This window comes from Ranitomeya imitator, chromosome 5, assembly GCF_032444005.1.
Source record: "Ranitomeya imitator isolate aRanImi1 chromosome 5, aRanImi1.pri, whole genome shotgun sequence".
NCBI classification, from domain to species: Eukaryota; Metazoa; Chordata; class Amphibia; order Anura; family Dendrobatidae; genus Ranitomeya; species Ranitomeya imitator.
Genome location: NC_091286.1, coordinates 566,871,620 through 566,887,376, shown reverse-complemented (window position 1 = coordinate 566,887,376; position 15,757 = coordinate 566,871,620). Strand labels below are relative to the sequence as shown.

Below are 15,757 nucleotides of genomic sequence, written 5' to 3'. Positions count from 1 at the left end.
TGGTATTCTGGTTTTTTTTTGTTTGTTTGTTTGTTTGTTTGTTTGTTTTGGTCAGCAACACAGACCAAATATGATGGTGTATAGGGCAGGACTTGCTGGACGGCACGTGGAACAGCGAGGACAAGGACAGCAGGGCATGCAAGACAGGAAGGCAGACCAGAGAAGTAGGGAACAGCGGTAGTCAAGAGCCAGCAGCGTGGACATTCACATTCACTACAGATATACAGCCAGTCCAGAACTTGCAGCAATCAAATATATAGGATTTTTACAGGATAAAAAGGGTGAAATGGTCAAAGATGATCTTTTAAACTCCTATTTTGCATCGCTGTTCTCTAAGAAAGCAATTAAAACATCAACTCATCTTTATGGTGCCATCGAAGGAATAAAAGAATACACACTATCTACAAACAGAGAGATGGAGAAGGAACACTTAGCTAGTGCATGTAGTCCAGATGAATTACATCCTAGGGTAATGAAAGAGTTAGGAAAATGCAGAACCACTAGCCAGAATTTTTGAAAAATCCTGGAAAACAGAAGTTCCAGAAGATAGGAGAAGACCAAATATTGTCCAGAACCATTGAAATACAACAAAATGTGGTAGAAAAGACTGCCTACCTGTGTGAGTGTTCCTATCTGTTGTCCATGGTTTGCTTGTGCTGAAGGCTTCCATTTTTCCCTCATCATCACCTCCAGCAGTCGATAATTTTTGTGAAGCTTCCAAAAAACATTAAACAAAACCAAATTATGATAATCTATGAGGACTAGTGATGAGCGAACCCGAATGATAAGGTTAAACTTCGGAGTTCGTGCCGGACATGTGTAAAAACATAGGACCCGATTCATCATTTGCATTTTGTTTTTTTAAGTAACTTTTCATTTTCGACTTGTGGTTTTACTTTAATTTTTTTGAGCCAAATCCAACAAAATGGCACATGCAATTCATACATTTTGCGCAAAGCCCCAAATTATGTTTTTTTCACCTTAAACTGTTTTTATGATTTTTTAGCATAAAAAGTTGCATGTTCTGCTACAATCTCCAGATACTTCCTTACACATGATCTCCTTTGTTCTCCTCTTGTTCGCTGCTCACATCATCATCTCCAAGATTTCTCCCATGCATCCTTTCATACTCTTGAACTCACTATCATAATATATCAGACTGTCCCCCATCAACAAAATACTAAAACCCACTTTTTTCAGAAAAGCCTATAATCTGTGTAACAAGGTGGCACGGGGTGATAGTCATGGGCGAGTCTACAAAGTCCTAGTCAGTGAGCACCCCGGCCCCTTGCACATGAAACAACAGGTGAAGTCCCAGTCTTGCGGTACAGTCAGTTATCTTCAGTTCACAGTCACTCAGAATGCAGGGGACGATATCTCAGGAAAACACCACAATCCAAAGTTCTGTTCCAACGGTAAAACTTTACTGAACACGGTGCAAACAAGACAATGCTTCGTGCTCTTTCCTGCGGTTTCAATAAACTGTATGACAGTAGCTCCTGTCCAGGTCCCAAACCCCGTATTTCTCCTGGGGTCGATCCCGCTGAGCCAGTATTTATCCACACTGCCCGTTAAGCTGGGGGAATCCTCTGTCCTCACTACGGTGCATGTCCTGCCCTGGGCAAAGTGCCCAGGTGTCCATCTTAAGAGCAGTAAGTGTCTTCCATAAGTCCAGAGGCTTTGCACCATCCCTCTTAACTCCTCCCAACTGTTTAACTCTTAGCTCTCTATCCCTAGTTAAACATGTACAAATGCATTCATATTACAGTGTAAAACATTAAGGCTACTTTCACACATCCATTTTTTGCCATCAGGCACAATCCGGCGAATTTAAAAAAAACGGATCCAGCGAATGACGCCGCCGGATCCGTTTTTTCCCATAGACTTGTATTAGGGCCGGATGGCATTCCGTTTTGTCTGTTTTTCAGAGATGCAGTAAGGAGATGGGAGAAAGTTCCACAAAGTCAACTATCACTGCAGCCCTCCACCAGTCGAGCCTTTATGGCAGAGTGGCCCGATGGAAGCCTCTCCTCAGTGCAAGACATATGAAAGCCTGCATAGAGTTTGCTAAAAAAACACATGAAGGACTCCCAGACTATGAGAAATAAGATTCTCTGGTCTGATGAGGCGAAGATAGATCTTTTTGGTGATAATTCTAAGCGGTATGTGTGGAGAAAACCAGCCACTGCTCATCACCTGCCCAATACAATCCCAACAGTGAAACATGGTGGTGGCAGCATCATGCTATGGGGGTGGTTTTCAGCTGCAGGGACAGGACGACTGGTTGTCATTGAAAGAAACATGAATGCGGCCAAGTACAGAGATATCCTGGATGAAAACCTCTTCCAGAGTGCTCTGGACCTCAGACTTGGCCGAAGGTTCATCTTCCAACAAGACAATAACCCTAAGGACACAGCTAAAATAACAAAGGAGTGGCTTCAGAACAACTCTGTGACCATTCTTGACTGGCCCAGCCAGAGCCCTGACCTAAACCCAATTGAGCATCTCTGGAGAGACCTGAAAATGGCTGTCCACCAATGTTCACCATCCAGCCTGACGGAACTGGAGAGGATCTGCAAGGAAAAATGGCAGAGGATCCCCAAATCCAGGTGTGAAAAACTTGTTACATCATTCCCAAGAAGACTCATCGCTGTACTAGCTCAAAAGGTGCTTCTACTCAATACTGAGCAAAGGGTCTGCATACTTATGACCATGTGTTATTTCAGTTTTTCTTTTTTAATAAATTTGCAAAAATTGCTACTTTTTTTCAGTCAAGATGGGATGCAGAGTGTACATTAATGAGAACAAAAATGAACTTTTTTTGAATTTACCAAATGCCTGCAATGAAACAAAGAGTGAAAAATGTAAAGGGTTATTGATACTTTCCGTACCCACTGTACATCTGGGATATGTCATTTGTCAAATCTTCCTATGCTACATTGTTTTCCTAATTCCAATTAAGGGAAATGGCTTATTGCAGTCATGCTCCGGCTTCTACTTTGGACCTCTATGCTTTTTTTTTACATGATTTTATAGTCTGATGATGTGTACTTAAATACTCTCAGATTTAATTTGTATAGTTCCCTGGTGCTATGGTAAAAGGGTTGTCCACCACTAGGACAACCCATTCTCATTCCTTATGCTTGGCCCCATTAAAATAAAAAAGCCTATACTCCCCTATGGTGCCAGCACCATTCCACCGGTTTCGGCACTCGGGTTTCTGGGGCTCACATGAAGTAGTTACATCACACGAGCCCTGCGCCCAATCAGCGCTGGCATCACTGTCCCTGCCTATGGACGTATTGAACATCATCAGGAAGTCAGGGTTGCGGAGACTCTGAGTTCCTCTTCATGTTTGATTAGTTCGAAGACAGAGATAGTAAAGCCGATGCTGATTAGGGGCAGGGCTCATGTGATATTACAACCTCCTGTAAGCCCTGGGAAAGTTCTGACACTGCTGGAATGGCATCGGCACCCGGGGTGAGTATAGTTGTTTTTATTTTAGTGGGGCCAAACAAGAGGAATGAAAAGGGTATGTCCAAGTAATCGACAAGCCCTTTAATAATAATGTAATATTTCCAGTGACTTACAGTGATCTTGTAACTCCTTTGAGGAACCCAGTTTCTCCATTTTTTCTGTTTTACGAGGTGTCTTAGTTTTAGGTGGAGGACCTGTTGGGCACAAAATATTATCAAGTCAAACCTTGTACGACACACTACAGGATTGGTTAACACAAACAGCTTTTGGCCACTAGTAATTCCAATAATACAAATGGTAAAATGTGGATTTTAGTCTGAGTTTTAGGTAAAAAAAAATTTACGGAGGAAATTGGTTTTGAATCTTTCCTCATGAAGTAGGCCAGTAACGTTCAGGTTTTCTTACGTTACACATTAATGACGCTGGACAGGTAATTATTGTGCCGCAAAACCAAAGCTTTGTAATGTGGTTATGGTCACACTGGTTTCTACAGGTGCAATCAGGTAAAAGCACGTTTCAGTTATACAAATAACAACTGCATTGAAAATCTAATCTGATATGTTATGTACATACACACCAATTTGATCTGTGTGCAAGCCCAATAATATGCATGGGAAGTTCAGGCAATGGTTGGATAACTGTCCAGGATAGCCCACCGTTCAGGGTATGTGCAAATTTTGACTTTTTCGGATTCCACCCAAAAAAAAAAAAAATGCATCGCAAAGGCTCCCCATAAAATGAACGGAATGCACAAAAATGTCAAAGCAGGACTTCATTTCAAATGTAAAGTTTTATTGAAAACTTTAAGATACAGAAGGGAAAATCAGCAACTCCACAAACATAGTCAAGGCCATTGACACTTCAAGAGGCCCAACGAGAACAAACTTCAAAGAATGAACAACGTATAGGATATCAATACACAGTCCAGAAATGGGTATATCACGAAGAGTTGAAAATAATCCAGACTGTGGGGGGAGTAATATTCAATGGAGGAAATTATTAGAGACAGAGAGTAGCAGAAGAAAGGTACATAAAATGGTAGGGTTGACAATCATTCAAGGGCAAAAAGGAAAAGCCATGGAGAACAGAGGGTTTTGGGGGGGAGGGGCAGAAGGGATCAAAGATCGCACAAAAAGCCAGAGAGCAGTCAAGAAAGGCGAGGTAAAGACAGCTTAGAAAGGAAATTAAATATATTATCTGACAATGAACTTATAGAGGGGGAGGCTAGGAAGGTGTCTCAAATCTCAATGAAACCATTTGTGAGGAATTTTGAAAATATCCTTCTGTGAGTGGGTCACCAACATTTCCATGCTCTGGATAGTAGCAATTTACGCAAACCATTCCTATATGGATAGAGTGTCATAAGATTTCCAGTGCTGGGGGATGATTGTTTTGGATGTCTAGAGCAGATGTCTTAAAAGAGATTTAAAAGATGAGTCCAGACAAAGGGAACATGAAAAGTAAGATTTTTTTTAGGTGTTTTGGGAATTGCTACTGCGGTGAGTTCCAAAATTTCTTAAACCTCTTCATGACTGGAGGTATTTTCATTATTGCTTTTTCATTTTTTGCCCCCCTTCTTCCCAGAGCCATAACTTTTTTATTTTTCTGTTAATATGGCCATGTGATGGCTTGTTTTTTGTGGGACAAGCTGTACTCTTGAAGGACACCTTTCGTTTTAACATATCATGTACTGGAAAACAGGAAAAACAATTTGTACGGTGAAATTGCAAACAAAATTCAAATCCACAGTTGTATTTTGTTCTGCTGTTTCACTATGTTCACTAAATGCTAAAACTGACCTGCCAATATGAGTCTCCAGGTCATTACGAGTTTACAGACACTAAACATGTCTAGGTTCTTTTTTATCTAAGTGGTGAAAAAAAATTCCAAAGTTTTTAAAGATACCATTTGGTGCAGATACGCTCTTTTGATCGCCTGTTATTGCATTTTAATGCGATGTTGTGGTGACCAAAAAAAGTCATTCTAGCGTTTTGGCTAGTTTCACACTAGCGTTCGGCAAGGCTGTGGATTAAATCCTTCTTCCTCCGTTAAGCCCTGCCCACTGCCGCGCCTCTTCCTTCAGCTCCGCCTACATCTGCATGCGTCGTGCGTACCCTATCTTTAACATTGGGTACGCAGGCCATGCGGATGTATGCGGATGCCTCCGAATGTGTCGTCTTGACAATGCGCTGACCTGCATCGAACGCAACATGTTGCATTTTATTGCGGTCAGCGCAGGGTCAAAACGATAGGTACAATGTTAAAGATAGGGTACGCAGGACGCATGCAGACATAGGCGGAGCTGAAGGAAGAGGCGCGGCAGTGGGCAGGGCTTAACTGAGGAAGAAGGATTTCATCCGCAGCCATGCCAAACGCTAGTGTGAAACAAGCCTTAGATTACTTTTCTCATTACGCCATTTAGAAATCTGGTTAATTCTTGTTTTATATTGATAGATTGGGTGATTCTGAATGAGGCGATACCAAATATGTATGTTTGATTTTTTTTATTGTTTTATTTTGAATGGAGCAAAAGAGGAGTGATTTGAACTTTGATATTTTTTAATTTTTTAAAAGTGTCGTGAGATTTCACAAATCTTTGGCACTATCATCAATGGAGCACGGTGACCCGCTCCCCTGCGCAGGCGCCAGATTCCCAGCCCACAGTGTGAATACATCATAACACACTGCGGGGCGGGATCTGGGGCCTTCGCAACACGCAGGCACGATAGCCTGATGTCAGTTTCCGGGCAGTGCACTGCGCATGTCTGAGAACTGTTGGCACAGCGCATGTGCCAGGCACAGGAGGCGGTGCACAGACGCAAGAGGGGGATGATGCATGGCTGGAAGGCAGCTGAAACGGGGAGACACTATGCCTCTGGGACTCAGTACAGTTATGGGTCACAATTTATAAAAGTCAATATTTCAGTATTACTAGGGAACAGAAACATAAGAGCCACCTTCATGGAATGCAGCCTTAGTGCTGCTGAAGGTGGCTCTTTTACTTAAAAACGCCCTGGGCGGTGACAAGTTCCCTTTAAGAGGGGGACAGGACTCCTTTTCCTCTCTCTTACATTAGCAGCTGCAGTTCTCCTGTATTGCAACACTATTTCAACCCTGTCTGCCTGTGCGATGGAAGCTGAAGTTGAGAGTGCACCTGCAGATGTATCAGGTATCATCACACACAGCTCTGCTGTCAGATCAGGAGGGCAGAAAGCGGCCATCACACATCACATTGGTAACTCCACTTTTATTTAAGATAATCTCTGGAGGCAGATGCTCATGCAGTGTCCAGCCCATAGTCCTGAACAGCTCATTTACAATGTAAGAAAAACATGGATTTCTCTGGAATAAGACATCGGATCGCATATATCAATGTCTCATTTTATTCATCTTCTTATGATCTTCATGTCCAAATAGGCAACTTAGGAGGGCTGACCCTTCTGACAGATTCCTTTTAAAAGAGGTTGGCCAGCACTTTTTTATTGATGGCATATACTAAGGATAGGAATAAGGGGTGGATCTGCAGTACCCGGCCATGGTCACTATAGAAATGACAGAGGTGCTGTGTTCTGGCAACATCCAAGATCTTTTGGATGCCGCTGGTATTAGCTGATTGGCGAGGGTGTGGGTGTCGCACTCCCACTGTTAAGATATTAATGATTTATCCTAAGGGAGGGTGTTATGACCTAGTGGTGAGGACTATAATGGACCTGGTGGATAAGAGCACACGGAATGACCTGATAGTTACTGATAATATAGGACGAGCTCTGGGACGTGGGAACTCTGCTGACCGCAATCCCTAATCCTATCAAACACACTAGAAATAGCCGTGGATTGCGCCTAACGCTCCCTATGAAACTCGGCACAGCCTAAGGAACTAGCTAGCCCTGAAGATAGAAAAATTAAGCCTACCTTGCCTCAGAGAAATTCCCCAAAGGAAAAGGCAGCCCCCCACATATAATGACTGTGAGTAAAGATGAAAATACAAACACAGAGATGAAATAGATTTAGCAAAGTGAGGCCCGACTTACTGAACAGACCGAGGATAGGAAAGGTTACTTTGCGGTCAGCACAAAAACCTACAAAAAGACCAAGCAGAGGGCGCAAAAAGACCCTCCGCACCGACTCACGGTGCGGAGGCGCTCCCTCTGCGTCCCAGAGCTTCCAGCAAGCAAGAACAATCCAAACAGCAAGCTGGACAGAAAAATAGCAAACCAGAGAAAAACAAGCAGTCACTTAGCTTCTGCTGGGAAGACTGGTCACAAGAACGATCCAGGAGTGAACTAGACCAATACTGGAACATTGACAGGTGGCCTGGAGCAAAGATCTAAGTGGAGTTAAATAGAGCAGCCAGCTAACGAATTAACCTCGTCACCTGAGGAATGAAACTCAGAAACACCCACAGCCACCAGAGAAAGTCCATGGACAGAACCAGCCGAAGTACCATTCATGACCACAGGAGGGAGCTCGACAACAGAACTCACAACAGTACCCCCCCTTGAGGAGGGGTCACCGAACCCTCACCAGAGCGCCCAGGCCGACAAGGACGCGCCAAATGAAAGGCACAAACCAGATCGGCAGCATGAACATCAGAGGCAAAAACCCAGGAATTATCTTCCTGACCATAACCCTTCCACTTGACCAGGTACTGGAGTTTCCGTCTCGAAATACGAGAATCCAAAATCTTCTCCACCACATACTCCAACTCCCCCTCAACCAACACCGGGGCAGGAGGATCAACGGATGGAACCACAGATGCCACGTATCTCCGCAACAATGACCTATGGAACACATTATGGATGGCAAAAGAAGCAGGAAGGGCCAAACGAAATGACACAGGATTGATAACCTCAGAAATCTTATACGGACCAATGAAACGAGGCTTAAACTTAGGAGAGGAAACCTTCATAGGAACATAACGAGACGACAACCAAACCAAATCCCCAACACGAAGTCGGGGACCCACACAACGCCGACGGTTAGCGAAACGTTGAGCCTTCTCCTGGGACAATGTCAAATTGTCCACCACATGAGTCCAAATCTGCTGCAACCTATCCACCACAGTATCTACACCAGGACAGTCCGAAGACTCAACCTGCCCTGAAGAGAAACGCGGATGGAAACCAGAATTGCAGAAAAACGGCGAAACCAAAGTAGCCGAGCTGGCCCGATTATTAAGGGCGAACTCAGCCAACGGCAAAAAAAACACCCAATCATCCTGATCAGCAGAAACAAAGCATCTCAGATATGTTTCCAAAGTCTGATTAGTTCGTTCGGTTTGGCCATTTGTCTGAGGATGGAAAGCCGAGGAAAAAGACAAATCAATGCCCATCCTAGCACAAAAAGATCGCCAAAACCTCGAAACAAACTGGGAACCTCTGTCAGAAACGATGTTTTCCGGGATACCATGTAAACGAACCACATGCTGGAAAAATAATGGCACCAAATCAGAGGAGGAAGGCAATTTAGACAAGGGTACCAAATGGACCATCTTAGAAAAGCGATCACAAACCACCCAAATGACCGACATCTTTTGAGAGACGGGGAGATCCGAAATAAAATCCATAGAAATATGCGTCCAGGGCCTCTTCGGGACCGGCAAGGGCAAAAGCAACTCACTGGCACGAGAACAGCAGGGCTTAGCCCGAGCACAAGTCCCACAGGACTGCACAAAAGAACGCACATCCCGTGACAAAGACGGCCACCAAAAGGATCTAGCCACCAAATCTCTGGTACCAAAGATTCCAGGATGCCCAGCCAACACTCAACAATGAATCTCAGAGATAACTCTACTAGTCCATTTATCAGGGACAAACAGTTTCTCCGCTGGGCAACGGTCAGGTCTATCAGCTTGAAATTTTTGCAGCACCCGCCGCAAATCAGGGGAGATGGCAGACAAAATTACCCCCTCTTTGAGAATACCCGCCGGCTCATGAACACCCGGAGAGTCAGGCACAAAACTCCTTGACAGGGCATCAGCCTTCACATTCTTAGAGCCCAGAAGGTACGAAACCACAAAATCAAAACGGGAGAAAAATAACGACCATCGAGCCTGTCTCGGATTCAACCGTTTGGCAGACTCAAGATAAGTCAAATTCTTGTGATCTGTCAAGACCACCACGCGATGCTTGGCTCCTTCAAGCCAATGACGCCACTCCTCGAATGCCCACTTCATGGCCAACAACTCTCGATTACCAACATCATAATTACGCTCAGCAGGCGAAAACTTTCTAGAAAAGAAAGCACATGGCTTCATCACCGAGCCATCAGAACTTCTTTGCGACAAAACAGCCCCAGCTCCAATCTCAAAAGCATCAACCTCAACCTGAAACGGAAGCGAAACATCTGGCTGGCACAACACAGGGGCAGAAGAAAAACAACGTTTCAACTCCTGAAAAGCCTCTACAGCTGCAGAAGACCAATTGACCACATCAGCACCCTTCTTGGTCAAATCAGTCAACGGTTTAGCAACACTAGAAAAATTAGCAATGAAGCGCCGATAAAAATTAGCAAAGCCCAGGAACTTTTGCAGGCTCTTCACAGATGTCGGCTGAGTCCAATCATAAATGGCCTGGACTTTAACAGGGTCCATCTCGATAGTAGAAGGGGAAAAAATGAACCCCAAAAATGAAACCTTCTGAACTCCAAAGAGACACTTTGACCCCTTCACAAACAAGGAATTCGCACGAAGGACCTGGAACACCATTCTGACCTGCTTCACATGAGACTCCCAATCATCCGAAAAGACCAAAATATCATCCAAATATACAATCAGGAATTTATCCAGGTACTCTCGGAAGATGTCATGCATAAACGACTGAAATACTGATGGAGCATTAGAAAGCCCGAATGGCATAACCAGGTACTCAAAATGGCCCTCGGGCGTATTTAAATGCTGTTTTCCATTCATCGCCTTGTTTAATACGCACAAGATTTTACGCCCCTCGAAGATCTATCTTGGTGAACCAACTAGCCCCTTTAATACGAGCAAACAAATCAGACAGCAACGGCAAAGGATACTGAAATTTGACTGTAATTTTATTGAGAAGGCGGTAATCAATACAAGGTCTCAAAGAACCATCCTTCTTGGCCACAAAAAAGAACCCTGCTCCTAACGATGATGACGACGGGCGAATATGGCCTTTCTCCAAGGATTCCTTTATATAACTCCGCATAGCGGCGTGCTCTGGCACAGATAAATTGAACAATCGGCCCTTAGGAAACTTACTACCAGGAATCAAATTAATTGCACAATCGCAATCCCTATGAGGAGGTAGGGCACTGGCTTTGGGCTCATCAAATACATCCCGATAATCCGACAAAAACTCTGGAACTTCAGAAGGAGTGGAAGACGAAATAGACAAAAATGGAACATCACCATGTACCCCCTGGCAACCCCAGCTGGACACAGACATAGATTTCCAGTCCAATACTGGATTATGAACCTGTAGCCATGGCAACCCCAAAACGACCACATCATGCAGATTATGCAACACCAAAAAGCGAATATCCTCCTGATGTGCAGGAGCCATGCACATGGTCAATTGGGTCCAGTACTGAGGCTTATTCTTGGCCAAAGGCGTAGCATCAATTCCTCTCAATGGAATAGGATACTGCAAGGGCTCCAAGAAAAAACCACAGCGCCTAGCAAACTCCAAGTCCATCAAATTCAGGGCAGCGCCTGAATCCACAAATGCCATAACAGAATAGGACGACAGAGAGCAAATCAGAGTAACAGACAATAGAAATTTAGACTGTACCGTACCAATGGTGGCAGACCTAGCGAACCGCTTAGTGCGCTTAGGACAATCGGAGATAGCATGAGTGGAATTACCACAGTAAAAACATAGCCCATTCCGACGTCTGTGTTCTTGCTGTTCAGCTCTGGTCAAAGTTCTATCACATTGCATAGGCTCAGGCCCATGCTCAGATAGTACCGCCAAATGGTGCACAGCTTTACGCTCACGCAAGCGTCGATCGATCTGAATGGCCAAAGACATAGACTCATTCAGACCAGCAGGCATGGGAAATCCCACCATGACATCCTTAAGGGCTTCAGAGAGACCCTTTCTGAAGATTGCTGCCAGGGCACATTCATTCCACTGAGTGAGCACAGACCACTTTCTAAACTTCTGACAATATATCTCCGCTTCATCCTGACCCTGATCACAGAGCCAGCAAGATTTTCTCTCCCTGATCCACTGAATTAGGTTCGTCATAAAGCAATCCAAGCGCCAGGAAAAACGCATCAACATCACGTAATGCCGGATCTCCTGGCGCAAGGGAAAATGCCCAGTCTTGAGGGTCACCGCGTAACAAAGAAATAATGATCTTTACTTGTTGAACAGGGTCACCTGAGGAGCGAGGTTTCAAGGCAAGAAACAATTTACAATTATTTTTGAAATTCAAGAACTTAGATCTATCACCAAAAAACAAATCAGGAATTGGAATCCTAGGCTCTGACATCGGATTCTGAACCACAAAATCTTGAATGTTTTGTACACTTATAGTGAGATTATCCATCAAAGAGGACAGACCTTGAATGTCCATGTTTACACCAGTGTCCTGAACCACCCAGAGGTAAAGGGGAAAATAGAGACAAAACACACTGCAAAGAAAAAAAATGGTCTCAGAACTTCTCTTATCCCTCTATTGAGATGCATTAGTACTTTGGGCCACCTGTACTGTTATGACCTAGTGGTCAGGACAATAATGGACCTGGTGGATAAGAGCACACGGAATGACCTGATAGTTACTGATAATATAGGACGAGCTCTGGGACGTGGGAACTCTGCTGACCGCAATCCCTAATCCTATCAAACACACTAGAAATAGCCGTGGATTGCGCCTAACGCTCCCTATGCAACTCGGCACAGCCTAAGGAACTAGCTAGCCCTGAAGATAGAAAAATTAAGCCTACCTTGCCTCAGAGAAATTCCCCAAAGGAAAAGGCAGCCCCCCACATATAATGACTGTGAGTAAAGATGAAAATACAAACACAGAGATGAAATAGATTTAGCAAAGTGAGGCCCGACTTACTGAACAGACCGAGGATAGGAAAGGTTACTTTGCGGTCAGCACAAAAACCTACAAAAAGACCACGCAGAGGGCGCAAAAAGACCCTCCGCACCGACTCACGGTGCGGAGGCGCTCCCTCTGCGTCCCAGAGCTTCCAGCAAGCAAGAACAATCGAAATAGCAAGCTGGACAGAAAAATAGCAAACCAGAGAAAAACAAGCAGTCACTTAGCTTCTGCTGGGAAGACTGGTCACAAGAACGATCCAGGAGTGAACTAGACCAATACTGGAACATTGACAGGTGGCCTGGAGCAAAGATCTAAGTGGAGTTAAATAGAGCAGCCAGCTAACGAATTAACCTCGTCACCTGAGGAAGGAAACTCAGAAACACCCACAGCCACCAGAGAAAGTCCATGGACAGAACCAGCTGAAGTACCATTCATGACCACAGGAGGGAGCCCGACAACAGAACTCACAACAGGAGGGCCTTCAATTAAAAAAAGTCTTGGCCAAACGCTTTAGTTACCCATCCCTATGGTGGTAAACACCACAGGTCTTCTCTATTACATGTAAAATACTTGTGACCAATCACTATGCAGATGTTTGAGGGCTGCACAGGTAGGTGGGTATCACTGGCCACTTATGGCTCCCGGGCCTAAGGTTGTGCAACTCTGATTTATATCACATTAACCCAACTGTGTGTAATATTTATTTCACGTTACCAGTGCCAAAATATGGTACTGCTCCTGCAGAGTCCTTTTCTCTGCCAGCTTTTCGTTTCGTTTGCACCTTCCGTTGGTCCGAGTGCTTGGTGGCATAAGTAGAGCGTCGAGCTTTGCGCCGGGACAACCTTTCTGATGCTGAAGAAGAAGTAAGAAACCATGGCTGAGATATTTTAAGACTCAATCATGAACCTCTCTGCTTCACTGGCAATTCATTCATAGTGTATAATAGTGTATACAAAAATAATAATAATAGTAAATGTTTTTCTCCGGATCTAAACAGTTTGCGTTTTTTTTGTTTGGTTGTTTTTTTAGTAAGGAGCTTGTTGGGAAAGCCTTAATATATTAGTCAAAGACAAATCATTTTCCAATAGAACATCTTTTGTATATTGCTCACACCAGAGGTGGTCAACCTGACATAATGTAAAATGTAAATGTAAAACACACCTCTTGTCTATATCGAAGGGTGGCACATCACTTTCAGCCAATGTAAAAGGGGTAGGAACACATATGACTATTGTACACAGCTGTATTTGTGGACTGAATATTTTAGATATTTCATTTAGTTAAGTACAGGTTTTTAGCTAAACCTGTGTAAGGATTGTACTCACTCAGGTGTGTAGGAGGAAACAGGAGGCACATTCTCTTCAACATCCATGTGGGTTTATTTGCCTCATAAACCATCAAGTCAGCAACAAAAAGGTAAACAGTCTTTACATCAGGCCGACACAGTATCAATGTCCATAGCAGAGCTCTGCTCTCTCAGGCCTGTGGTTACACAGGCTGTGCAATGTCCAGCAGTCATGCTCTATCTGAAGCCATGGCTAGTCAGGGGATGGTGACATCACTCTAGGTCCTTAAATACACAACCTTCTTAGGTGTTCAGACACACCCCTTTGGGTGGATATGTAGGTGACTGAACCCACCCATCTCTCCAAGTCACCTGGAAGCCTTCCCAATGTAAAACAAATCCCTCAGCAGAAGATCTGCTGAACAAAACACGCCCAGGCTTCCATCACAGGGCCACCCACCTCTGCGATACATACCGCCCTTTAATCACATGACCAGTCACCATACTACATATTCCCCTCCTCTGCCTAAAGCCATGGGGCTTGGCACTTTCTATTACCCGACCAGAGACCCTTCTCGGTCGTCCATGACAGTCGAACCGCCTCTCTAAGTCAGGCCCGGCTACCGAACCCTTTCGTAGGCATTCGTCATCCATCTCCGTCACGTCCTTTGAAAAAGATGACCCCTTGTCAGACCACCCGCATCCCCAGCGGTCAGTACGGTGTCGCGATTCCCTTGTACCCATACCTCCTGTCTGGTCTGACTCTTTGTCATCACGTCCGCTACAGGGTCTCCCGCCTAGGTCACCCTGAGCTAAGTGAGGCATCCCTGCTTCTACCTCTTCCATCAGGCCACCTTCTGTTATCCTTCTGCTGGCCATTTCTCCCATGTTTTTTTGTCCAGAGAGCAGTCCTTCCATCTGTCCCTATGTCCTCTATTAGCTCCAGCTTGAGGTTTTCCAATCTTAAGCGAACCCCTTTGCCTCTCTATCCCGCAAGATGAGGGTGGCGGCAATCTGTTTGCCATTTCCTGCAATTCTATATTAATCTGCTCCCTCTCACGTCTTAGCTGATCGATTTCTTTTAAGTACGCCACCCCAGGAGCATCCAGATATTCCCAAGACTCTCCATAGATCCGACAACAAGGAATGGAACCACCCCCTCTTGACCCACGACCTGGGCCTTGTCATTAGCCGGAATCCTCAGTCTCTTCACACTGGATCTATTTACAATCTCCTGTATCACTCTTCCAAACCTTCCGATAACTTTCCCCACCAAATTTCTGGGTACCAGAATTATGTCTTCCACCAAGTTGAGCCGATTTTGAGCTTCTCTCGCTAGCTCCAGACGTCAAGCGGCTTCCTCATTCTTCAGCATGATCATCTGTTTTGTGCGGAGGCATTGTAGATGCATATCCCTCAGGACAGCCACCCGCTTCACTATGACTTCCCTAGTTGACAGTAAGACCAGTTGATGAATCTCAGGCGCCCAGTGCACCCTACATGCTTCGACCGCCTTTTTAAAGGCCTCATGCACCTCCTCACTGGCACACGCTTCTCGCATGTCTTCGGGTACCTCTAGTATGCACTTGAAACCGGAAGTCTCACCTTCTTGAACATACTGTTGGACCTCCTCATCCTTAGCATCATCACAGTTTTTTCAAGACCTCGACGTCCCTTGTATGGCCATCTGGGTGGCATTTCCCCTGCTGGATTTCTTCCTCCGTGGAGGCCCCTTCTTTGGTCAGCCTCTCCAGCTCACTCTCCTTCATTGCGATCAGATCGGGATAGCGCAATAGTTTGTTTTCCCTGTCATACGTGAATTTCTGAGGCTGGGGATTAGTGTCCTTTATCTTGAGCTCTCGGAGAACTTTATCTTGCTTCTCTACCAGGCAGCGACGCTCATCCTCTCTCCGGAGAAGCTCCTGCTGATGCTTCTCTTGGACCTCTCTGAGCACCTCCATATCTTTCAAT

General features: G+C 44.8%; 1 protein-coding gene across 5 annotated transcripts in view; it reads right to left on the bottom strand.

Annotated features, from left to right (window-relative positions):
• AIRE (autoimmune regulator) overlaps window positions 1-15,757 on the bottom strand; it is a 141,948-nt gene that overhangs the window by 69,645 nt on the left and 56,546 nt on the right. For all 5 annotated transcript variants that reach the window (XM_069727748.1, XM_069727746.1, XM_069727747.1 and 2 more), the window contains 3 exons: window positions 13,216-13,353; window positions 3,591-3,671; window positions 616-714 (listed from right to left, as the gene is read on the bottom strand). In XM_069727748.1, the coding sequence (XP_069583849.1) occupies window positions 616-714; window positions 3,591-3,671; window positions 13,216-13,353 (318 nt within the window). The remainder of the gene's footprint in view (window positions 1-615; window positions 715-3,590; window positions 3,672-13,215; window positions 13,354-15,757) is intronic.